Source organism: Hordeum vulgare, chromosome 5H (assembly GCF_904849725.1).
Source record: "Hordeum vulgare subsp. vulgare chromosome 5H, MorexV3_pseudomolecules_assembly, whole genome shotgun sequence".
In the NCBI taxonomy this organism is placed as follows: domain Eukaryota; kingdom Viridiplantae; phylum Streptophyta; class Magnoliopsida; order Poales; family Poaceae; genus Hordeum; species Hordeum vulgare.
In genome coordinates this window covers 564,597,709-564,621,616 of record NC_058522.1, presented here as the reverse complement: position 1 = coordinate 564,621,616, position 23,908 = coordinate 564,597,709, and the positions used below count along the sequence as shown (strand labels likewise).

The 23,908-nt window shown below is 42.6% G+C and overlaps 2 protein-coding genes across 3 annotated transcripts; one reads left to right on the top strand and one right to left on the bottom strand.

Annotated features, from left to right (window-relative positions):
• Window positions 1-466: 466 nt before the first annotated feature.
• LOC123453071 (alpha-mannosidase At3g26720-like) lies at window positions 467-13,958 on the bottom strand. Its single transcript, XM_045129834.1, has 29 exons — window positions 13,551-13,958; window positions 13,326-13,409; window positions 12,940-13,028; window positions 12,663-12,837; window positions 12,011-12,130; window positions 11,604-11,690; window positions 11,451-11,522; window positions 9,637-9,750; window positions 8,792-8,892; window positions 8,605-8,698; window positions 8,323-8,490; window positions 8,147-8,236; window positions 7,998-8,063; window positions 7,807-7,863; window positions 7,415-7,634; window positions 7,180-7,313; window positions 6,895-6,963; window positions 6,746-6,805; window positions 6,547-6,618; window positions 6,074-6,121; window positions 5,817-5,936; window positions 5,501-5,566; window positions 4,674-4,786; window positions 1,859-1,943; window positions 1,580-1,690; window positions 1,401-1,496; window positions 1,065-1,112; window positions 909-977; window positions 467-819 (listed from the first exon to the last, which is right to left on the bottom strand). The coding sequence occupies exons 1-29, from the start codon at window positions 13,758-13,760 to the stop codon at window positions 601-603; spliced, it is 3,057 nt and encodes a 1,018-aa protein (XP_044985769.1). The 5' UTR covers window positions 13,761-13,958; the 3' UTR covers window positions 467-600.
• Window positions 13,959-16,372: 2,414 nt separating this feature from the next.
• LOC123453070 (putative methyltransferase C9orf114) lies at window positions 16,373-23,104 on the top strand. Of its 2 annotated transcripts, XM_045129832.1 has the most exons (10): window positions 16,374-16,734; window positions 16,823-17,032; window positions 17,115-17,181; window positions 18,543-18,601; window positions 20,339-20,417; window positions 20,823-20,941; window positions 21,017-21,096; window positions 21,853-21,922; window positions 22,166-22,243; window positions 22,325-23,104. In XM_045129832.1, exons 1-10 carry the CDS (start codon window positions 16,468-16,470, stop codon window positions 22,388-22,390), a joined length of 1,095 nt encoding a protein of 364 aa, XP_044985767.1. In that variant the 5' UTR covers window positions 16,374-16,467; the 3' UTR covers window positions 22,391-23,104. The 2 variants fall into 2 exon arrangements, with proteins under 2 accessions (XP_044985768.1, XP_044985767.1); XM_045129833.1 differs by lacking the exon at window positions 21,853-21,922 and having other exon boundaries at window positions 16,373-16,734; window positions 22,325-22,428.
• The last annotated feature ends 804 nt before the right edge of the window (window positions 23,105-23,908 follow it).

Here is a 23,908-nt window from a genome sequence, read left to right as displayed (position 1 = left end):
GATTCTTATGGGATTCGATCCTATAAATCAAACAACCAACATAGGAAAAAAATCATTTGAATTATAATCCTCCAAATTTCTATGAAAATCCTCTGAATCAAAGGAGCCCTAAGTATGGACGTATACTGCATGTTTGTAAAGTTTCTATGATGAAATATGTTTGTATGTGAGACACACACAAAAAAGCATGGTATCGCATCAAAACATATTTCATCCCTAATATGTGGAGTATTTTTTCAACCTTAAAAAAGGATTCACTCCTGGCCAAATTATTTTTAACAGGCAACTTATTTGTAAGCTTTGAGTAGATTTATAGGTAAAAATGTGAACATTTGAATATAATGGTATTGATTTAGTACCGTAAGTTGATAATTTTCTATAAACTTAGTCAAAATTTGGCAACGGAGGGTGCACTCGACTACTCAAGCAACTCACCGCACTAGCGGAAGCTTATTTAAGAAGCTGATGATGCTCTAGGCCGCCATGGCCACATTATTTCTTATTGCTATTCACAACTCAAAATAGGATTTAACTTTAACAATACAACATTCTGATTCGAAATGGAAAATGTTACAACGTCGGCAATCATCAACATGGCGCTCAGATCGGACGTGTGGCGAGTCGGTGGGTGAAGCTGATGACGAATGTGCGGATCTCCATGGGCGCCAGCTCAACAACGAGCTTGGAGGGGTCCACGGGTCCTCCACGGGCCACATTTTCTTTTGGTGGAGGCCCTGCCACCTTCCATTTCAGCCTCTTCTTCTCCATGGCGGCGCGCTCTTGGTTCGCTGATAGGCTTGTTTCAATTATCTTGCCGACCTGGAGCATCAGGATTGGGAAGGGAGTGAGAACATCCATCAAGATCCAATCAAATAAATAAATAAAGTGTAGATTTTAATGGAGATTACCTTTTTATCTGGGAATACCCTCTTGAGGTCTACACTCGCCAGAGCTGAGAGATCCTTATGCTCTCCAGCCTATATGCACAGGACAATGTTTACAAAAGGTGCAAAACTGGATCTGACTGGAGCGAGAGAAAGTAATAAATGGCCAAAGTATGAGACCTCGTATAGGTGAGCCAACCGAAGGAGAACACTTCCATCTTCAAGTTCCTGTACAATTCATAGCTGTTTATAACACGCGCATCGAACGAATCCAGATATCATTTTCATCAATATTCTGTGGTGGTTTGGATAACATTTGTTGCAGCTAACTGGCTGACATTACTTGTAACCTCTCAGACCAGCAGGATAAAAAACTAGCTTGCACCATTGCAAATTAAATGGTACAGTACTCAGAATTATCAGATCAGCATTCTCTTGCCCAGTACATAACGATTTTTTTGTTCATTTTAATGAGATATGATAACAATAGTCCATTCTCCATAGACATACACATACCTCAAGCGTAAGCAACGCGACATTTTCAGGAAGACTGTAAGTTGGATCCATTGCAGAGAAAGATGAAACATGTGAATTCGCCCAGTTGCCTCCATCCTGGAAAAGCAAGTAGGGGAATGTTCAATATGACGAGAATAACTGTTTGATCGACCACGAGTGCAACAAAATTTATGATGTACCTGCTCTGCGAACGCAAGAAGAAGAGGGGAGTACAGTTCCTGACCAAATGTACGACGCCACCTAGCCCCGTCACCTTGTGGGTCAATTTTGAGATAGTATTTTCCTTCAATCTGTCGATAATGTAATAAGTTGCTTTAGATAATGTTTCTGCACAACATATTGTGTGCTTGCAAATAATAGAATAAATTGATCTGCTCAACAGGATTTGGTGATATATGTCAACATCTGGCTTTGAATTCCATCCAAAGCACATGGTCAGAAAGATATTCATTACTTACAACTAGTCCTTCACATTGATCATCCAAACAGACTTTTTCATCTAGTGCTTCCGCAACACCACGACCATCATCGTTGAGTAGCCTCCTGCACAAGGAGTAAGAAATATTTAACTAAGCAGAGGTAGAAAAAGAAAAATGTTACAGTATGAAAGAAGCAAGAAAATACTGTGCAACTCTGATTGTGACATGTGTTAGGAAGTATTAGTATTAGCCTAGGAGTCCTTATTAGTATTAGTATTAGTCTAGGAGTCCTTATTAGTCTATGTTTACTTTCCTTGCACCTCAAGTCATGTGTAATATATATATGCCCCTTGGGCCTTCAATATAGACAAATTGCTTATTCCTAACATGGTATTAGAGCTAGGTCAATTTTCTACACGCTGCAACTCGTGCGATTGATCCGTCTCTCTGCTCCCGATCGATTTCGTCCTCGATCTCCTTCTCCCGCCCCGATCGAAGCCGCTGCCTCGGTCTCCCGTCCCGCTCGAGCGCATCCTCCCGATTGGATCGATCCCGCTGCAGATCCCTCCCGCCCCGATCGGATCGCGTCCTGTCCGTCCCGCTCTGATCGAGGCCGCCGCCAGCCGCCCCCGTTCCGCTCGTCCTCCCAGCCGGATCGGTGCAGTCAACCGTGGATCCCACCTGTTGCCGTCTATTGCTGCTGGATCCAGCCTCTCGATCCTGGTTTCTGTTAGTACAGCCGATCTGTTACTACACCGGGATCCAGTCTCCGTCCTCCCAGCCGACCACGAGGTCAACGCAGCTCCTGTTACTACACAGGATCTGTTACTAAGGGCGGCTCCAGATCAACGCGGCCCCTGACGCAGCTGCGGATCCAGATCGACGCGGCTCCTGACGCAGCTGTGGTTTGTTGACTGCGTTTCTCCAAAAAAAAATGTCTGCTGCATCCGGCTACGTTGCTGTTCCTCGTTGTCCAGTGATCTTTGATGGCACTAACTACACCGAGTTCATTGGCTTCATGCACATTCACATGCGTGGCATCCGTCTATGGGGTGTTCTTTCTGGCGAGGTCTGTTGTCCGCCATGTCCGGTTCCTCCCGTGGCTCCCACTCCGCCGACCCCACCGGCTCTTCCTGCGGATGCTTCTCAGACCGCAAAGGATTCGGCTAAACTTGCTGATGAGGCCGTTGTGAGTGCTTATGATGAGAAGGTCTTGGCTTATGAGGAGGCTCTTCACGTGTATCGTGGTGCTCTGACCGTTTACACCCAGTGGCTTGATGATGATGCTCGTGCTGCAGCTGTTCTCACTGCTAGTGTTCTGCCTCAGTTTGCCTCTTAGTTTTTGGGCCTTCCTACTGCCTTTGAGATGTGGACTCGCCTTCGTCAGCGCTATGCGCCCTCTGGTGATGCCTTATACCTCTCTGTTGTTCGTCAGGAGCATGCTCTTCAGCAGGGTGACTCTACTGTTGATGACTTCTATGCACAGAGTTCTGCTATCTGGCGCCAGCTCGATTCTCTCCGCACTGCTGGTTGTCGTACTTGCCCCTGTTGCCAGGCTGTCCAGACCAACTTGGAGTTTCATCGCGTCTACGAGTTCCTGTCTCGGCTCCGTAAGGAGTTTGAGCCTCGGCGTGCTCAGTTGTTTGCTCGTGGCCGTATTTTCTCATGGAGGCGCTTTCTGAGATTCATGCTGAGGAGACTCGCTTACGTGGTGCTGGTTTGCTGGAGGTTCCCTCGGTGCTCGCTGCTCGGGCTACTTCTACGCCCCCTGCTACACCGATCCCTTCTCACTCGAGTGCTCCGCCGCTCTTACCCACTCCTTCTGGAGGCTCAGGTCGCCCCCGTCCACATTATGGCTACTGCAACAATGATGGTCATATTGAGTTCCACTGCTACACGAAGAAGAACCACTTGCGCCAGGCGCAATCATCATCTACAAAGACCTCGTCATCTACCTCGACGGCTTCAGCCATCGCTTTGACTGAGCAGGATATTCTGCGACTTAAGCGTCTGCTCGCTGCTTCAGGTTCTTCCTCGACGGGTACTGTTGGTATTCTGACTCAGGCTTTCCGCACTGAGCAACCACCTCCTACACAGTCAGGACCGTCTCACGCACACTCTGGTTGGAATTGGCCTTCGCCGCCATGATCTTATTTTTTCTCTTCCGCTGCCATCATCCCTAATCTAGTGTGTGTTTTCTAGTTTTCTTTGTTTTCCGCTGCGTCCACCAAATCCGTTGATATTTTGTGTTTTCTCATGCCATGCGAGTCCACCATACCTTAGTCCGTCAGCCTTTTTCCGGTCCTGATCCTTTCTATGCAACTTTTGTGGCCTACTTGCCCTTGTTGTTTTCTATAGGATTTTTTGGACTTCTTTTGCATTGTCGATCTACGTCCATGTGCCTTAGCCGCCGAGCTTCTTTCGTCGTCGGTTGTCGTGGACTATGATTTTCTGCACAATGCTTTATTCTCTTGATGTGCCATCTTCTTTTGACAACTCATCTTCTCTTGATACTTATCTTGTATCTTCAAGTGATGCGGTGTCTACCTATGATGTGCCATCTCTTCGTTATCTCCTTCGGCGACTCGACAAGTTTTGAAGACTCTTCATGCTACGACGACACTCTCAAGACGCGGATTTGGATTATCATTTTTTTTAGTATTACACTTCTTCAAATGCAATGCTATTGCATACGCTTTGCATTTGATGGGGGGTGTTAGAAAGTATTAGTATTAGTCTAGGAGTCCTTATTAGTCTATGTTTACTTTCCTTGCACCTCAAGTCATGTGTAATATATATATATGCCCCTTGGACCTTCAATATAGACAAATTGCTTATTCCTAACAACATGTACCTGTGTAGCATTAGCTCTATTTGTCCATCCTTTATGCTCGAACCTCCAACAGACCTGTCTACAAGTATAGACAACTCTTTGTTGCCATCTTCCACATAAATGCCAAGATTAATCTGAAAATAAATACAGATCTATCAATCTGGTGTATAAATCAGCCCCGTCACAATCTACAAGCAAAACTACAGAATAATTCGCAACTTTGGATCCTCCACAATTCAACTTCACACAATTCCCAATTTCTTCAAATATTGACAAAAGTATGAATAACCTGGCTCGGAGCATTTAAAATTACCGGCCTTCCATAAACACCAATAGCCTCTCGCCAACCAAAATTTTCCAAATACGACTAAATCTTAACTTCTTATCCCACCAGTTGTTTTTAAAAGATCAACTTCCTATGTCACCATCTTGTATGTCACCAAATACAGAGACTTGCATCATCTGTCATTAAATGTCAAAATGTGTGTGTCCTTTTGAGCTTCAAGATGCCAAGATCACATCATCTCGTCTAATAAACTACACAATTACATCACTACATGTAGAGATCAGGTCTTATTCTTATGGAGTAAAGAAGCGAGCTGATTTAGCTGCCACTAAATGTCTGTTGCCATCTACAGGTAGAGTCAATGACCAAAAATATATCAATTACAAAGTAAACCAAAAATCCTCCAAAAACAAACTATGTATAAACTGAGGGGAAGTGCAAAGTGAACTCCCAACTACTTCCGGATGTTGACTCAACGATGGAAAAGGATGAAAGAAGCTATTTCTTAAAGACACTACTAAGCTTCCTTGTTAAAAATATAATAGAGCAAACAAGAGCTCACAGGATAATAGTTTCCAGCAACAGGTTGGTTTACTTCAATCTTCCACTCCGAGCGATAATCCCGTATCTGAAAGAAAAAAAAAGGGTATCATACTAAAATAAGTAATGACATAATTGTGCACCATTACAACACTTTAATTTATGTTGCAGTTATCCTCTATAACATCTCTAGTTTCTCCTCCGTTTCAAAACTAGCACAGAAATCATTACTGCAATTGTCTGTGAACTATATTTTGCTTTCACTACATTTATTAGAAAGACAATAGACAATTTTTTGTCTGGGGAAAGGGTCAAGTGCTAGTGGTAGTGCATCATACCCTTTTGATGAAATCACGTCCACTGGAATCAGTGTAAAACGTTTTGTTTGTTGCCATGCTAGTAATGATTTCAGTTGAAAGTTCTTTTCCATTTTCATCGTCTACTGGTATTGGCCCAACCTACGAATAAAAACATTTACACATAAGATGTTAGAAATATGTAATGGTAGAAAAGAAACAAGGCAAATGTATTATCATGCAAAATGTGAAGTCCTCCAAGAAGAAATCAATGCAAGGTGCAATGACACAGCACTCACTATGAACTCAGTTTCCACATAGTCCTTTCCCTTGTAAACTCTAGTGATCTGCACAAAGATAAGAAAAGCTATATCAATTATCAAGAATACAAAAAATATTTTTAATCGATCAACAACAAACGAAAAGACAGAATAAAGCCTACATTTTTGGTACTATCAACCTCACATTTCTTTTACATATACATTTCACCAAAAGACATACACATGAGTATTTGCTTGATCTAATCATAGGTGAACCTCACATGCTATACAGAAGATGCTGAATGGACAATAGTAAGTCTACTGTGTCGAAGGTATATGATAATTCAGAACGAATAACGTTACTGTCAAAACTTTCAAACGAATAGCGTCATGTTTTTGTAGCGACAAAGGTGTGTGCTAGAAATGCGTTGAGAACAGTAAGATTAGGAACAAAAAAAGAAGCAAGTAAACCCTTATGAATGGTGGTTCAGAGCAGTATTCATATGATTAACCTGATATATCCATGAATTAATCTGCTGGTGCACTTCATCCAATATGGGCCCACGCAGAATCATGGGAGGAACCTTGAAGTGGGAAACATAAATTCGTCAGACCAATAATGCACCTTTTTTTAAGAACCCTTTGATTCATTCAGTAGAGATACTTTGATTCATTCAGTATTTTAGAGATACTTTGATCCCTTCTTCATACCTGACCATCAGTTTTGATAGGAACGACGTCCTTAGGGCGAAATATGTACGCTCCAGAAGCCTACGGTCCAGGAAAAAGCAAACAAATGCCAGCGTAAGTAATTGCTACTTTTGAGGTAAAATAGATTATTTGTAGAATCCCTGGTCCACCTGAGGATCATTTCCGTATCCATCTTGTCCTACGTAATACTTGTACTTCTGCTCGAAATTTGCTTCAACCTTGAAATATGTCAATGATTCTTGAGTACAAGTGATTCTAGATAACAAGCAAAACTAAAAGCGAAATTCAATATCCGATACCAGAATGGATAGATGACCTGCTAGGGAAGATAACCCGGATAATCTTAGTGCAAAACTTTCGTATTTAAGATGAAATCAAGGCAAGAGGTAAAACCACCTCAGTTTGAAAATAATGCTGGGCAATTAGCAAATTACCCGAGTCTTGCTATCGGAGTAGTGGGATAATGCTCCAGCTGCATCATATTGAAGTTTCAAATACCCTTGCCCAACTTGCAGGTTCGTACTTTTACTTCCCTGAGAGTTTAGAGTGGATGTCGAAGAGATAGATGCTGAAATGTATATAATGCAATAGAGAAATTGTCAAACTTCCAACTTTTCGAGTAATCCTTTCTATTCTGGTGTATATCAATATGAAAGATATGGAATTCACCTGATCTCTTTCCGCTCGAGATAAAATAAGTGCTAAAACCAAGTGGTGCTACCGAAGCAGGAAAAGCAACCCAAAACTTAGGTTTTGCAGCAGGCGATGTGCCCAAGTAAGCCTTGACATGTCTGTCCCGTAGATCCGATGAGGCATTAGCTATAGGCAGAAGTTGTGATTCAATTTCTCTTCCCTCGGAATCATGGACAACAATTGAGTCACTCATGACCTGTTAATTTTACAAAGAGGCACATTTAGTTTTCATTCTACAGTATAGGAGTTTCATGGTAGTAGCACTACTAATAAGCACATATTATTCATATACAGAATGGATGGATATATGAATGAGCAATAAAAGATCAACAAAACATCTTGTTTTTCAGGGAACAAAAGTTGCATACTGGTATGCGGAGGACATCCTCTCGTTTCCATCCAAGAGAGTTGTACACAAGAACAACCTGTAACAAAGAGTTGAAAACAACATATTAGATGTTACACGGGTTTATTTTCCGAGAAAGTATCATGGATTAATTAAAACCTATACAAACTTCATCTTGAAAAGAACCATGCATGACTTAAGAACAGAACTCACCAAGCTTTTTCCTTGAGAAAAGTTCAGCTCGGAAGGGGGGCAATAAGTAATGTTCAGGAGAGGACACTGAAAAAATATCAGTAAACAGTAAATACTAAGTCATTTTTAACTAAAAAAGCAAATTAGTTAAAGAAAACCTGCAAACCGACCTGTCCAAACTTTGTCGTTGGGGACGAACAACGAGAATTTGATCCTGACTCACTCAAGCAAGCGAGAGAAGTAGAAACCAGTTCCTCTGCCTGGATAAGAATCGAACCAAATCAATCCAACAAATCTCAAAAGAAATCATCAAATGTGAATTACAGCAATTTTCTCGAGAAGTTACTTTCTTATAGCCAATTGATAATCTCTTCGCATAATCATTTGCAACGTGTTGCTTCTCTGTTCCTGTAACAGCATCATGATGCTGAGCAAGAGCTAGAGCATCTCCTAAGCTATCTGTCGTGGAACCTGACTTGCTTCTCCCAATGAAGAACTCCAGCTGTCTAGCTGCCTGAAAGTGAAAATATATTGACCTTTAAGCACGAACGCCACTAAGTGACCAAGACAGTATATCATATGGTGTTGGACATCTGAAAGAAAACATTAAAAGAGTAGGTAAAACTACCAAGTAATATCCACTCATCATGCGGACATATCGTTTTAAGGCGGGTCTGCTTGTGAAGTAACCTGTCCAGTATGCATTGGGGTTATCTGCATATCTGATCAAAGAAACACAGCCATATGAATGAGAAGGAACAAAAGTACAAAAGCGAAGTTAATTGTACCAATTATGAATATAAGATAGAACATACGGAAAGAAATCATTTGTCTTAAGAGGCCATGGCTCATTTGCAGAAAATTTTGCATCGGTGTAAATGGAAGGTGTAGAGTACAGAGCATTCACACGGCCATCCTGAGGTATGGTCAAACAGAATAAGCACGGTGAGTTATAATGTGTTAATAGCTATATTAGATAAAATCTCAGCACTATTTACTTAACTACCAATTTAAAATAAAAAGGGCAGCCCAGTGCACGTAGCTCCCGCTTGCGCAGGGTCCGGGGAAGGGTCCGACCACTTTAGGTCTATAGTATGCAGTCTTTCCCTACATTTCTGCAAGAGGCTGTTTCCAGGACTCGAACCCATGACCTCATAGTCACAAGGCAACAGCTTTACCGCTGCGCCAAGGCTCCCCTTCTAACTACCAATTTAAAATGCTCAAACAAAATCAAGTTGTATCAGTAGCAAGAAAAGGAAGGCATGGACCATTTTCTTAAGCATTTATGTCCTTATCTAATTATACGACACAAGAAAAAAAATCAAATGCATCCCATGAAATGTTCCCATGTATTAGTGTGAGAAGACTGAAATATTTCAAATGTATTGCATGATCCATAACTGAAACAATCATGACGGCGATAGCTCACGAGATATGATTAAGTAGTGCTGTGATTATAAGTTTGTGATATAGCTTCGAAATTACTAAAGAAATACACCCACTGATTCACAATACAAGTAGTTTAGGACATTTACGGTCCTCAAAGTACCACCTTAACCATATTCTTAAATATGTTATGTCAAACAAACATAACTATATCTTTAAAAAACATGCCATGAAAATCTAGTATTGTTCGTCTTATTCCAGGCTCATCCTTTACCTTGTTCACATAATGAATTAATTTGTCCATCTGTCTGAACCAACTTTCCGCGTATTGATATTTGAAGTCTGTTCCCATTGTAAACATGACATGGTTTGTCCTTGTAACATTTGCCTACAAAAAGAAAATATATAACGAGTATAAATTACGATGAACACCTGCACTACCAAATAGAACAACTTTAAGTATGAAATGATGCGGTTTAAATAAGAGAAATCTATTTGCAGAACGCTCTGTATTTGGCTTATCGGTAGAACCACATGCGCGCTGTCCGATCGGCCTCACTATCATATTTTCCACGAGCCGCGCGACTCAGTGGTATGGCGTACACGGGTTTAGGACAGACAGTCTTACCTGTCGTGAAGTTTCTCTTGCATCCTTTAAATTTTCAGCATGAAATGCTAAGGTCAAAGTAACATAAAAATCTGAAGCCGCATTTTCAATGTTAGGTATGAACTTGTGAACACAACCCAGATGGCTGTTCTAATTAAATAAGAAATTTGTAGTAGACCAATGGATTTTCATCCAATGTATATAACTAGGCAAAATGCCTGGGAGGTCGACCATGGAAGCCATTTTCTTGGTACGACAACTTATGGAGAGGTATAGGGAGCAAAAGAAGGACTTGCATATGGTGTTCGTTGACTTGGAGAAGGCCTATTATAAGATACCGCGGAATGTTATGTGGTGGGCCTTGGAGAAACACAAAGTCCCAGCGAAGTACATTACCCTCATCAAGGACATGTACGATAGTGTTGTGACAAGTGTTCGAACAACTGATGGCGACACTGATGACTTCCCGATTAAGATAGGACTACATCAGGGGTCAGCTTTGAGCCCTTATCATTTTGCCTTGGTGATGGATGAGGTCACAAGGGATATACAAGGAGATATCTCATGGTGTATGCTCTTTGCAGACGATGTGGTTCTAGTCGATGATAGTCGGACGGGGGTCAACAGAAAGTTGGAGTTATGGAGGCAAACCTTGGAATCGAAAGGTTTTAGACTTAGTAGGACTAAGACCGAGTACATGAGGTGCGCTTTCAGTACTACTAAGCACGAGAAGGAGGGGGATGTTAACCTTGATGGGCAGGTGGTACCTCAGAAGGACACCTTTCGTTATTTGGGGTCAATGTTGCAGAAGGATGGGGATATCGATGAAGATGTTAACCATCGAACTAAAGCCGGATGGATGAAGTGGCGCCAAGCTTCTGGCATTCTCTGTGACAAGAGGGTTTCACAAAAGCTACAAGGCAAGTTCTATAGGACGGCAATTCAACCCGCTATGTTGTATGGCGCTGAATGTTGGCCGACTAAAAGGCGACATGTGCAACAGCTAGTTGTGGCGGAGATGCGCATGTTGAGATGGATGTGTGGCCACACAAGGAAGGATCGAATCCGGAATGATGATATACGAGATAGAGTTGGGGTAGCGCCAATTGAAGAGAAGCTTGTCCAACATCGTCTGAAGTGGTTTGGGCATATTCAGCGTAGGCCTCCAGAAGCCCGGCTAAAGCATGCTGATAATGTCAAGAGAGGTCGGGGTAGACCGAACTTGACATGGGAAGAGTCCGTAAAGAGAGATCTAAAGGATTGGAGCATCACCAAAGAACTAGCCATGGACAGGGGTGCGTGGAAGCTTGCTATCCATGTGCCAGAACCATGAGTTGGTCGCGAGATCTTATGGGTTTCACCTCTAGCCTACCCCAACTTGTTTGGGACTAAAGGCTTTGTTGTTGTTGTTGTTGTTGTATATAACTGGGCAAAGTATGCATCAGCGTAAAAGTATGGACATACACGAGACCCTACTGTACCTGTGCCAGCGCTGCAGCAACAAAATCATTCACCCGTTGTTCAACGTTGTAATCAAAAAGAAGGGGATCATCCTACACAGACAAAAGTAATGAAGAATGGGTTTATTCCTGGTGTTGACAAAATTAACATATCTGAAGTTCTCATCAATTTACCTGGACAACAGGGGAAGTAGCATCGACTTCAAAATAAAAGTCACCAGGTGGTGGTTCATAATTTTTTGGGAAGATGCCAGCAAAAATCTGAAAGAAAATGAGCAGATTTCCACCATTGCATATGAAATATGTTTACCAAATTTTAAGAACTTCAAATTGATTGTTCTCCGAGAAAACTGGCAGGAGTGCTGCATACTCATTGACAATAAAGAAACTGTTACAAAATATATATGGTCATGGTTTTTATTTGGAGCATGCCACCTCAGTGCGGTGCAGACCACTTGCAGCGAGAAATACTGCTAAGACCCCATGGGTGCGTCGTAATGCAGGTCTACGCTTAATCATCAGAATGAAATGTTTCACAGCACTGACGTAGTTACATTAAGGAAAAGGAAAATGCTACTTACATCAGCTGATGAGCCAAAGGTCTTGGAGCCCCTCCATACAACCTCGAGTTCTTTTGTCCCCTTCCTTGTGTCACGATCTTGGTAATCAATCCGGAAAAAATATAATGCATCAAATCCTACCTGAAAGATGGTAAATGTGTTACACTAGTATACTCCTTATGCACACTAGCCATACATCCAGTCTAAGGCTATGAGATCGCGACGAGCATTGTATCAAGAGCAAAAGATGAACATTGCAGAGAGAACAAGAATAGCAGAGACAAAACAAGGATATTGTAGAGAGAACAAGAATAGCAGAGACAAAACAATCGCGACAAGAGATTTCTCTCTTGGAATTCCTATTATGTTGGGTGGTCAAGAAGTACAGTCAATCACTTGACTCTTGAGAGCATAGTTCTGGGAATTCCTATTATGCACGCTCTGTGAACCTACAGTACTACATCTCAACGTTTAGGTATTACTGTAACCAGCAAGTTCATAGTAGCTAGAACCAGTGCTGACAGGTAACCTATCATAATGGTACAGAAGTCAGCATCCTGAGTTTGAAACCCCTCTTGTCATGCAAATGAGACGTACACGGAAGTAACAGCGGACCATAAAAAAAGTCACACAAAATCTGAAAGCATGACGTAAAATGGATACAGTGAATTACTTCTGCACCGAGGAGGTAAGCCTGAACTGCAGAGTGCCCAAACGGATCTATCTGCCAACCAATCCTTGGAATCTGACCAAACTCCTCCTTGATGAACCTGTGGCCCAGCGTAGTCTGATCAATCATGTCAATGTAGTGCACGGTCGCCTCGTCGTGCATGCACATACCCCCATTTCTTCAGCATCACAAGGAGTAATATGTCGTCAGTCAAAATACAGAGCAGAGGCATGATTTCCAATGCAGCCTAAAACGAAAGTTGTTGAAAGAGCCAGCGTACATGAATTCCAGCCGCCCGGAGCTGACGAGCCCCTTCACCGTATCCTTGATAATGTCGCTCTGCTGCCTCCACCACCTCTGGAAAAATGCCTGCAACCAACCATCCATAAACAGTTTACTGAAGATAAATCACTGCATCGAAGCCAAAACTGAACCCACATTGTAACACCATCCGTTCTATTAGGATGTACAACTGCTGGCCCAGCTCCAATTGTGGAAACAGACAGCAGGGGACAGAGTTCCTGTAACACTCTGACAACTGACAAAAATGAAACTGTTGTACAGCAGCAGGGCTGTTACAGGTAACTGTTGTACATTGCTCTGCAACCTCCCAATTCCACAGCTCCAAGCCTGTCAGATTGCTGGCGGCCATGAAAACCCCCTTACCTGCTCGACGTAGATGAACTTGCGGTTCTCGTCCCTGAGCAGCGCCGGCACGAGCGAATCCAGCACGTTCTGAACGCACGCGCCCTGCGACCAAAATTCCGCTTCAGCGACATCCGAAGCCGACGGGGGCCGGAACTGTAAATCTACACCGAAGCCAAGGGCGACGAATCTAAGGGGACGGAAAACCCCCGGCGGAACCCGGGAGCGGCGGAAGGGAACTCGGACCTGGATGGAGTTGTTGGATCCGACGTAGTACTGGTCGACGGTCTTGAGCCAGCCGACGTCGTCGTGGGTGTGGGGGACGACGTGCACGTTCAGCTTCCCGTTGACCACCCCCGCCGACGTGTTGTAGGGGATGTACGCCGCCTCGCCGTCGCCGGGCAGAAGCAGGACGGCGGCGAGGAGGAGGAGGAGGGCGAGCCGGACGGGGCCCATGGGCGCCGCCGGGGAGCGGAGCGAGCGCGGTGGGGAGGGCGAGGGGAAGGCGGTGGCGGTCGTCGGGTTGCGAGAGTGACGGCTCCACTGAGTGGCCCGGCCGGCGCGGCGAAGTCGACTTGCTAAGACTGAGAGCAGCGGGGGGACGGGCCCGGGCCCGCCTGGCGGTGGGAGGGGTCGAGGATGTGCAGGTGGTTGCGCCCTCGCTGTGCCACGTCGGATATCCGGGGTTCTATCCAGTAGAGCGAATTGCTGTGAGGTCCTCCCGTCCTCTTGATAATTACGGTCTTCTCCTTCAAACATTCCCTCCCTCCTCTCGTGTTTTCTTTGTAAGAAAAAGTCCAAAATAAACATTGAATTTGTAGTCGAAAGATAAATTAAACCCTAAATTTCCAATCCTTGAAATCAGCACACCAAACTCTCTGATCCCGGTCTATTTTCAACCTTAAGAGTGTCTCGCTGGGAATTGTTGACGCGGCAGTCAAATCGGGTCGGCTCATTAAATCAGTCCCTTGCACGCCCCCTCTACCATGGTTTAACCCATTTTTTTACACATGCCTAATTTTTCTCAATACATGAAGTACATTTTCAACACGCACACGAAATATTTTTGATGCACTTTTGAGATTTTTCAAATATCTTATGTACACTTTTGAAAAATACATGTTTTCAACTTTATTTTGAATACACGGTAACGTTTTGCCAGATGCATGTTAACATTTTCTGAAAAATATTCATGTTAATGGTTAAATTTCAGTCCTCTCATTAAATCACTAGCATTTATTGTAGTGGTTTGTGCGACGAGCTCAGCAGCAGCTGGTTGCAAGTTCGACTCTCCGGATTGTTTATTAAAGGGAAGAAAACTCGCTTCAAATGCGGTAGGCCGGCCAGTCACGTTCAGTAAATAATTGTATTTTTTTGATATTTTTAAGGTCATGTATTATAAGAAAAAAGACACCAGAACAAACGAATACAAAAAAAAGACATCTCGCTTTGCGCGTGTAACATTTTCGTAATACTCCCTCTGTCCCAAAATAAATGTCTCAACTTTATACTAACTCTAGTATAAAGTTGTACTAAGCTTAAGACAGTTATTTTGGGACGGAGGGAGTACATGTTTTCGACACTTTTTGAATAAACAGTGACATCTTTTGAAATAGACGTTGCACATTTTCTTCATGACAATGAAACATATTTTAAATTTCTATACAATAAAACATATTCTTGAATACATGGTTACGTTTTGGAATGTTGTTTTCCAAAACACAAACAATTTACAAAATTCTAAAAATATTATTTGAAGAATGTGACACAATTTGTGAAAATCCTGAAGATTTTTCAAAGCATGTGAAAAACTGTTGGAATTCTGAATATTTTTCGTAAATGTGATTTTTTATAATCGCGGACGGTTTTTAAAACTTTGAATATAATTTCAAAAGTACAGTCATTTCAAAAACAATACAAAGGGAAATTAAATTCGGGCCAAAAATAAGAAACATAAACAGTTCTTAACTTCTAAATAATTTTAGAAATACGCGAACATTTTTTAAACTACACGAAATTTTGTTGTGCTATAGTGGGCCAGCCCAAATTCTCGTCCGTGAGAGAAGAAAGTTATCCCGGTCAGGATTATAGTAATCCCAGTGTGTCAAACAGGTCTAGGGTATAAAATAGACCGGGATTACAAGTTCAGAGTGCCAATTCCCGGGATTTAAAATTCAGGGTTTGATTTAGCTTTCGTTTACGACTTCAAGGTTTGTTTTGGACTTTTTCCTTTCTTTGTACTCCGCGGAGGACATCCCTACCAATGACGCATCATCCCCTTTCGAGGAATCCAGTTATGATTCCATGCTTTTGTCGCTTCCTCGATTCATATTTTACTTATCAAAATTTGTTTTACTATATCAACTCCATCCATCATGATTCCACAGACTTTTTTTGAAGTAAATCATGTGTCATTCATAAAGTAGAGTACAAGACCCACACATAGCCGCCGCATAGAGGCAACCAGAACACAATAGGCTCAACACTTCATAAAAAAAGACCCAAAGAATTACGAAGAAACTCTTAGGGGAACTAAAAACAAAATCATCATCAGTCGTCACCATATATCGTTGTTGCCGAAGCTTCAATGAACAAAGGGAAGACACCAACTTGCCTAGGATCAACAGAATGCCACAACATACAAGGTTGCGTTGTGAACCGAAGAAGCAAGGACGCTGCGTGACCCGAGACCTTGTGGCTCGTCGGCCGATGATCTTCCCCATGCTCGTAGAGCGGTGGCTCTATTGTCCTTATCCGACATAGTAAGGAGTCTCGAAGCCGCCTTCCTGCAACCACCACTCTTGTGTTGCGTTGTCCCACAACCGCGGGATTGCGTTCGAAAGGGAAGAGATTTGGTGGTCGGAGAAGGAGAGTTTGATCATGAACCTCCATGCTTGTGATGGATGGGAACCCAGCGATGCCGAGAAGAGACCCGTGGGTGAAAAATAAACCGCTTTAAACACTCGAGCACTCTTGTGTGTGTAAAAAACGGTTGCCTTTATAGGCCGCCGGCTCGGCCACAGCCCAACGGCCCTTGGGCCGATATATGCACGGGAGAGGAAGCCACTCACTTCCCGAAACCCTTTGGTCAGCCCGTTCCCCTAAAAAAGAAAAACCAAAACCCACAAATCCATCCCGGCCGACCACCGCCGCCGCCGCCGCCATGAATCCGGCATGCGCGGAGGCAGCAGCCGCCAAGAAGTCCCGGCACAAGGACAGGAAGGAGAAGAAAAGCAAGCGCAAAGACCCCGCGGAGCACGACGGCGGCGAGTCCGCGGCCGCCGAGGAGGAAGCCGTCCACAAGAAGAAGAAGAAGAAGCAGCACGGGAAGGAGGGGGAGAAGGCGGGTCCGAAGCGGAAGCCGACGGTGAGCATCGCCGTCGCCGGCTCCGTCATCGACAACGCCCAGTCCCTCGAGCTCGCCACCCTCGTCAGTAACCCCGCCCCCTATTATTACCTTCCCTGTACCTTGCATTTCCTAAGCTGCGGATGCTTATAGCGCTCCTCCCCTGCTTCAGCTGGCCGGTCAGATAGCCCGCGCGGCGGCTGTATTCCGTATCGACGAGATTGTCGTCTTCGACAGCAGTCCAGCAGCGGAGAACGGCGGCGGCGCCGAGGAGGAAGAGGAGAGCGGTGCGCGGTTCCTTGTCCGCATACTGGAGTATTTGGAGACGCCGCAGTACCTGCGCCGCCGTCTCTTCCCAATGCACAAGAACTTCAAATATGTGGTGAGAATCTTTAAGAAGGTGGTTGGGTGATAAAGTGGGGATTTCTTGAGGTCGCTGACTTCGTGCTGCTTCTGCTATGCAGGGGTTGCTTCCGCCGTTGGACGCGCCGCACCATGTGCGCAAGCACGAGTGGTCTGAATTCCGTGAAGGTGATGTATCTCTCTTGTGCTGACATTGGTCTCAATTTCGGTTGCTGTCGCGTGTGATCACAACATGAAATGGAGTTTCAGTTTATTCAGAGAGCACTTTGATAGTAAAACATGAATTTGGCAATTTGCCGTGGGCTCTTAAGCCCCCTTTGTTTGGGCTACAGATTTTTAAGAATCGCTTTGGATGTGGATTTTGAGAATCAGCTGCAGCTGCAGATTCCTAAGAATCAGAATCCAACTGTTTATTTGTCATGATTTTGGATAGCTGTAGAAATTTTGAGAGATGTGAAATGCCTATAATCACCGTGGAGCTAGAGGTCGCCTTGTCGGGCGGCTGGCCTGATGGTGAGGTACTCTGTAATAGGGGCAGAGCAGCTGGGGCTCAGGCGTCGGGGGGAGGATCCTGGGAGGCGGATCTGGTGGCAAGGTAGACTCCAAAGGGCGGGACAACTGAAGCTCGAGCGTGGGGCGGTGGATCTAGTTGTGAGCTAGTCTTCAAAGGCGACGGCGCAGATGAAGCTCGGGCGCCGGGCGGAGGATGCTTGCCGGAGGTGGGGGAGGGGCCGAGGCACGCGGATCCGTCCTTTGGGCACCAGCAGGAGCGGTGCGGGTGGATCCGCCGGATTCTCCGCTTTGTTCGCTCGTGATGGAGAAGAGGTCGGGGTGGAGAAGAACACAAGAGGGACAGGGGCGATGAATTTTAGCGGTGTCAGTTCTGTCGTAATTTCGACTGAAAATAGGGCAAGTGCTCAAAACGAATCGTTTTCTTTTGTGGGAAGCTGTAGAATCTATGGAATCACCAAACTCGCTGCCTTCTGGATTTGCTTGCCTGCTAATTCATTTTTAGAATAGATTCTAGGAAGCTAGATAGGAATTTGGTGTGTTTGTTTGAGATTCTGATTTTAGAAGGCCTAGAATCCGAGAACCAGAAGCTGCAGCCCAAACAAAGGCCACCTTAGTAGTGGTTCTTGTGATATATTTTTTGGAATGTGGGCCACAACTAAGCATTTCATAAATTAGGGTGCAGAGTCTTGCAATTGTCCTTTTTTTCATAACCTGGATAGCTTTATTTCAGCGTTCGATTGTTACTTTTGTATTTCGAACTATACCAGTCATGTCATTAAGAGAATACTTTGTTTGGCTTTTGTTCTGCTTTTTCTTAAGGGCTGCTTGAGCTGTCGATGGTACTCGGTAACATGGTTATGTGTGTAGAATTATTTGCTTCATTAAATGCTGCTTCTGTTATTTACCTCTAACTTTTGTTAAGGATCAGCTATGTCATATCGAATGATGTTCTATCACATCTTATGTTCCACATGTATGATTTGACATGATGCTTACAGTATACTGAACTTCGACAGGTGTAACATTGGGTGGGGATCGTTCAAAGGGTACACCTGTTGATGTTGGGTTAAGTCAGGTGAGTATGGTACTCTTATATGCTCATTTTGTTCTCCTGCACATGTTTGAGGAAAGGGTTTTGTTGAAATTTAAATTATGATTTATGCTTGATGTATTCATTTAAGTATGTAATTCTTGGTCGTGTGCTTAGAGTTAACCGATTTGTACCATGGTGGCATACTAGCAAATACCCCACTCTATACAAGTTATTTGACAGAAAAAATATGTGTAACATTCATAAAGTTATGCCATTCTTGAGTAATGCTTCATGCCAACAACAACCCGTCTGCGAATGTGGCAAGCCTATTTCATTACAAGCAAGCACATTTAATTTTTTTTCTTTCTCAGGAGTCATTATTCTTTATATAATTAATGTTTTTGAATTAAGTTGCATTTACAAACGGTCAAACATGTAATACTAATTGATAGAAGCAGTGGCGAATCCAATTGGATGTTGAAACTAAAATAAAATGGATCTATTACGCTTACCTACAATGTGGTATTATCTATATTTGGTTTGATTTATTATTTTGGGTGTTGGGATGTTGAGATTATAAGAATACTTGTTCAATTCTAAATTATCATCTCTAGGAACTGTGTTATGTTGAAGACAAATTATAGGTTTATAACAGCAATCAACTTGTCCTCAAGCTATAGAAGAAGCTTACTGCACCACTTACTATGGGTAATGGTGTTTTACTTTGGTAATTTATTGTTTTTAAATAACCTGCAAAGAAGCGTCTCCAACTCTTTCATTAAAAGAAGTAACTAGATACTCAGGACTTGGGCTGGGATCAAATATTATACAATGCACAACACATGCAACATGCACGCAGTCACACACTAGCTACTCCTCATGGCAGTTCGCACAACTTGTAATTGAAAGCCTGCTGCCATTGCTCCACCTCCGTCTTAATATCATTTGCCACAGACCGGAAGTCCTTGCTCACCCCCTGGAACACCCTGCTGCTATTTTCTTGCCGTGGACCAAACATTGAGGGCAGCCATGGAGCCAATATTCTCCTTTTGCGCTTAGGTCTGGTCACCTTAGCCACCAATTCTATAGGTAGTCTATATCTCGGTAGGGATTCCAGAGTCGTAACCAACCCAACTTTAGGGTGAGAAACCAAACTTGTTCTTTGATAATTTACTGTGTTCTGACTGCTTACACGCCATTTATTGTGTTTGACTGTTTTTAAATTAGAGTGTTCCCATAAAATTGTTTTTTCTATGAAATGTTGGAAAATGAAGGTGTCATGGGTGGGTCGAAGGCCCAATATCACAGGGCAGCACCAAACTAGGAGTAGTCCCATGATCAAGGATATAAGTATAACAGGTTATTTAGTTCGTAAGGATATCAATTTGGTTAGGCAAGTTATAAGCTTAAATACAAAGATAATGATATGGGTCATTAGAAAAGTTTAGATTATGTTCTTTGGTGTCAATCAAGTTTTCGTTGTAAAAGGGATACCATGTACGGATACTGATTTACCCCATATGGATTACCCCCCCCCCCCCCCCCCTCTCTTCGTGGCCCAGACCCATCATAGAACATGTGATTCTGTTGCTTCACGTACTAAACAAAATGTCTGCATGTCTTCCTTTGGATGACCCTCGATTTATTATTAACATATTTGACAAAATGCCAGAACGCATACCGTCCCATCCACAGTTCTACACCTAAATTGCCTCTAGACAAATATCTGACCATCTTGATCTAATGGATTTGGAATTAATAGTTATCACAATTCTGCAGAACGTTCTGGTTGAGCAAGTCCTAGAACAAGGAAAAAGGGTAACTGTAGCCATGGGAACCAACAGAGACCTTACACCAGGTAAATGGCCGTTTCAATTACTCCAGTCAATACACATGGTTATGTTGATTCTGTGTTAAATTTTGGTAATACTTGTAGAATTTAGGAATCTTTTGTGTAGTATTGATATCGTATTTAAGTACCCTTAGTATTGGTTCACACTTTGTACGGATTTTCCATATTTTAATTTTCAGCTTACCGCATGTTCTTATTGCACCCACTTGGGTGAGTCACATTCCAATTTACATATATATTGGAGAGCCACAGCCATTTCGGTTTTCAGTGGCCAAATATATTTAATCTAGACCCCATTTTATTATACCTCTGGTGTACGTCTCTTTGTTCTCATCTAGTTCTATCTTTAGTAACTTGAACTGTACTTGTGTCGTTTTGCCATCTGATTGCAACTTTTGTATGTGCATCTAGCTTGTGTAAGGAAAGTTGTTCCTCCGTCCTCACCGAGCGAAGAAATGGGATCATATTGGGGCTATAAAGTCCGCTATGCTTCAAATTTAAGTGGTGTTATCAATGATTCGCCATACAAGGTACTGCCTGTAAGGCTGTTATAATGCAAATACATAATTTATTTTACTATTATTTACTATTTTCATCACTTCTAGGAAGGATATGATCATATCATCGGCACTTCAGAGCATGGCGAAACCATTATTTCATCTGAGCTAATCTTACCTTCATTCAGGTATTTGGACCACCATCTGGAACAGATTTGGTTGTCTGATTGTGTAAATTTCTTCTTCCTAGATGATATGGTGTTAGAATTTATGAAGCTTATTATTTGCCAATTCATTACAATTTTGAGGTATAACTGGAGCAGACATAAACTATAGCAGTTCAACAAATAAAATGACGCACAGTTTCATTTTTTAAATTTTAATTGGATTATCCGAGAGAAGTTGCACAAAAGCACCAGTTTGCTGAACAACATGTGCACCTCTTTTGTACTTGTAATCAACAACAAACCTTTTTTTTCCGGCTTGATCAGTTCATAAGCAGAGAAAACTTTTTGACCAAGGCAATGATGATTGATGAACATTCACTTGGAATAATGAACTAATTCATGTTAGTAAAACCTTTTTTATATCGATTCCTGGTTTGTATCCATGGACCATGTCATCCTCTTCTATTTTTTAGAGAGGGTCTTGTTCACTATCTAAGCACCCCTAAACTGCACAGGTATATAAATAATTGTTCCTATGATATGTTAATTCTGACAATCAAAACTCAGAAGCTTCAAACCCTGAACTGGTTGTAGCCTAGTTAACATGAACTCGCCAGGTTCCAATTTTTTCTCATGGTTTTCATGATCTGAAATCCTGGATGTACTCATGTGGTTTCCACATTCCAAATCTACGAGTTATGCTTAGAACCTGCAACATCTATGAAGTCTATTGCGGGAGTCTGTGCTGTTAGTAAAAACGTGCTCTTCATTGCACAGGCACCTTTTAATTGCGTTTGGTGGATTGGCTGGTCTGGAAGAAAGCATCGAAGAGGACCCAAATCTGAATGTATGGTTGCATTTTACAGTTTCCTGCATCTATTCTGATATTTACTTTTGTTGTCAGACATGCATGCAACCTGATTACTTATATGACAGCGAGGAATCATCACTGCATGTATTTTTTTACATGATTAAATAAAAATACTAAAAGGTTACCTCCATTGGATGATAATGTGATTGGTCATCAATTAGTGTCTGTACTCTGTACTATTGTTGTTCGTAGTATTAAAGTGACATGTTCCTCTGACAGGGCAAAGGCGCAAATGATGTATTCCCATCTTATTTGAATACATGCCCCAACCAAGGTAGCAGAACAATAAGGACAGAGGTATGTGTCACTCGAAAGCTTGTAAGCTTATTCTTTATGTAGGCTATTTGTTGTGCTGAGAGAGTAGGCAACCATTTCCAGGAGGCACTTCTCATATCCCTTCAATACTTCCAAGACCCCATCAGGCGGGCAGGGATCGTGACTTAGAAGGTTTTATGCAGACACATGCAGATACAACATCGCACTTCAAATGGAATGCTGGGTGTTCATGTCATGTTGAAGATGCACCTTGGGTTTGTTTTTAATGGTCAATCGCTGGATTGTAGGTTGTAGCACCTATGGGTTTTCTGCTCGGGTCAAGCATTGTAAATGCAAAGGGGAGGTGCAAGAATAGGCGATAGCTTTAACTTCTATTTTTGAAATAGGCAAGACACACATTTTCATTAATTAAGAAGAGAATTTGCCTGGTTAATTAGAGGAAAACCAGGCAGAAGCTGAGATAGCTTGAACACTTTCTTAAGGGAGCATTGATAGAGTTGAGAAGATCAGTGCCATGCAAAAGAGTGTTTAGAGAGGGAGCATAATTATCATAGGTGATTTGTTTTCGTTGCTCCAAATTGGCTAAAATCGGTGTTCTGTTTTATCTGCTCCAAGTTGCCTTATCTATGATGTATCACCTATTTATTTACACACCTGGCAGCTTTGTACCACTGTATTAAGCTTCAGCTTACTGTATTTGGCTGGCTTAATTAATGGCTTAGAAGGTTACTAACAAAACATTGGTTGCAAGAATGGCAAGCAACATTGCTCTGACTTGTGGTGTTCATTTCTGTCCTCTGAGAGCCAAACTTGAATTTGAATTTGTTACATTTTGTGCCAAATTGGGGTATTATGATGCAAAATTGAAAGAAATATTACTAATTTTGATTTGTACTTTATTTCTATGATCTGGTATTGAATTTAACTGTTTTTTGGAAGGCGAGATTCAAGTTATCCAAAGCAAAAAACGAGAGAAGTTTTATTTCTTTGCATTCAGTCGCATCAATCCGAACTGGCTACCTGATTTAAATAAAAAAGATTCTGAACCAACTTTTAGGATTGGACGGTAAAAGAAAAAGAAACAAATAAGAAGGTGAATTCACCAGATTAGGATTACTCGAGCTGACAATTCCATAGAATAAGTATGACACAACATACGTGTACACAACTCCTGAGAAGTTCAAGTATTTGAGGTACTTTGTGTGGTTGCTATACCAAATTGTCAGTTTAACTACCTTTGTTTACTCCCAAGAAAAATGGGACCAAGACCACCTTTGTTTATACCAAAGTAAAATGCGGTTGGTTTATCATGCCTGATCTAGAGTACTCTTCTGCCGCAGCACTCCGTCTATGAAGAACTTTGCCAACCAATGTTCAGAGAAAACACAGCGCGCGACCAATCTTGCGCGCCGTGATCGATGTAGTCGCCACACCATAGAGCATCCCAGCAAACTCAAACTCAACCCGGGAAGGAATCTCTTAGCACTAACCAAAACCAAGACGTTTAGAACAGGCTGCTAAGGAGTATGATATGGTAAATCCATCAAGGACGCAAGCCTACCCATAAACCTCCATTTGCTACAAATTGCTTGAAATCGGCCAACCTCAGGCCGCCCACAAGAACTGACTTGTGGGCCGAGGGAGTTGAAGAGGGGGTAGCAAAGTGAGCTTCTCATCCACATTTCC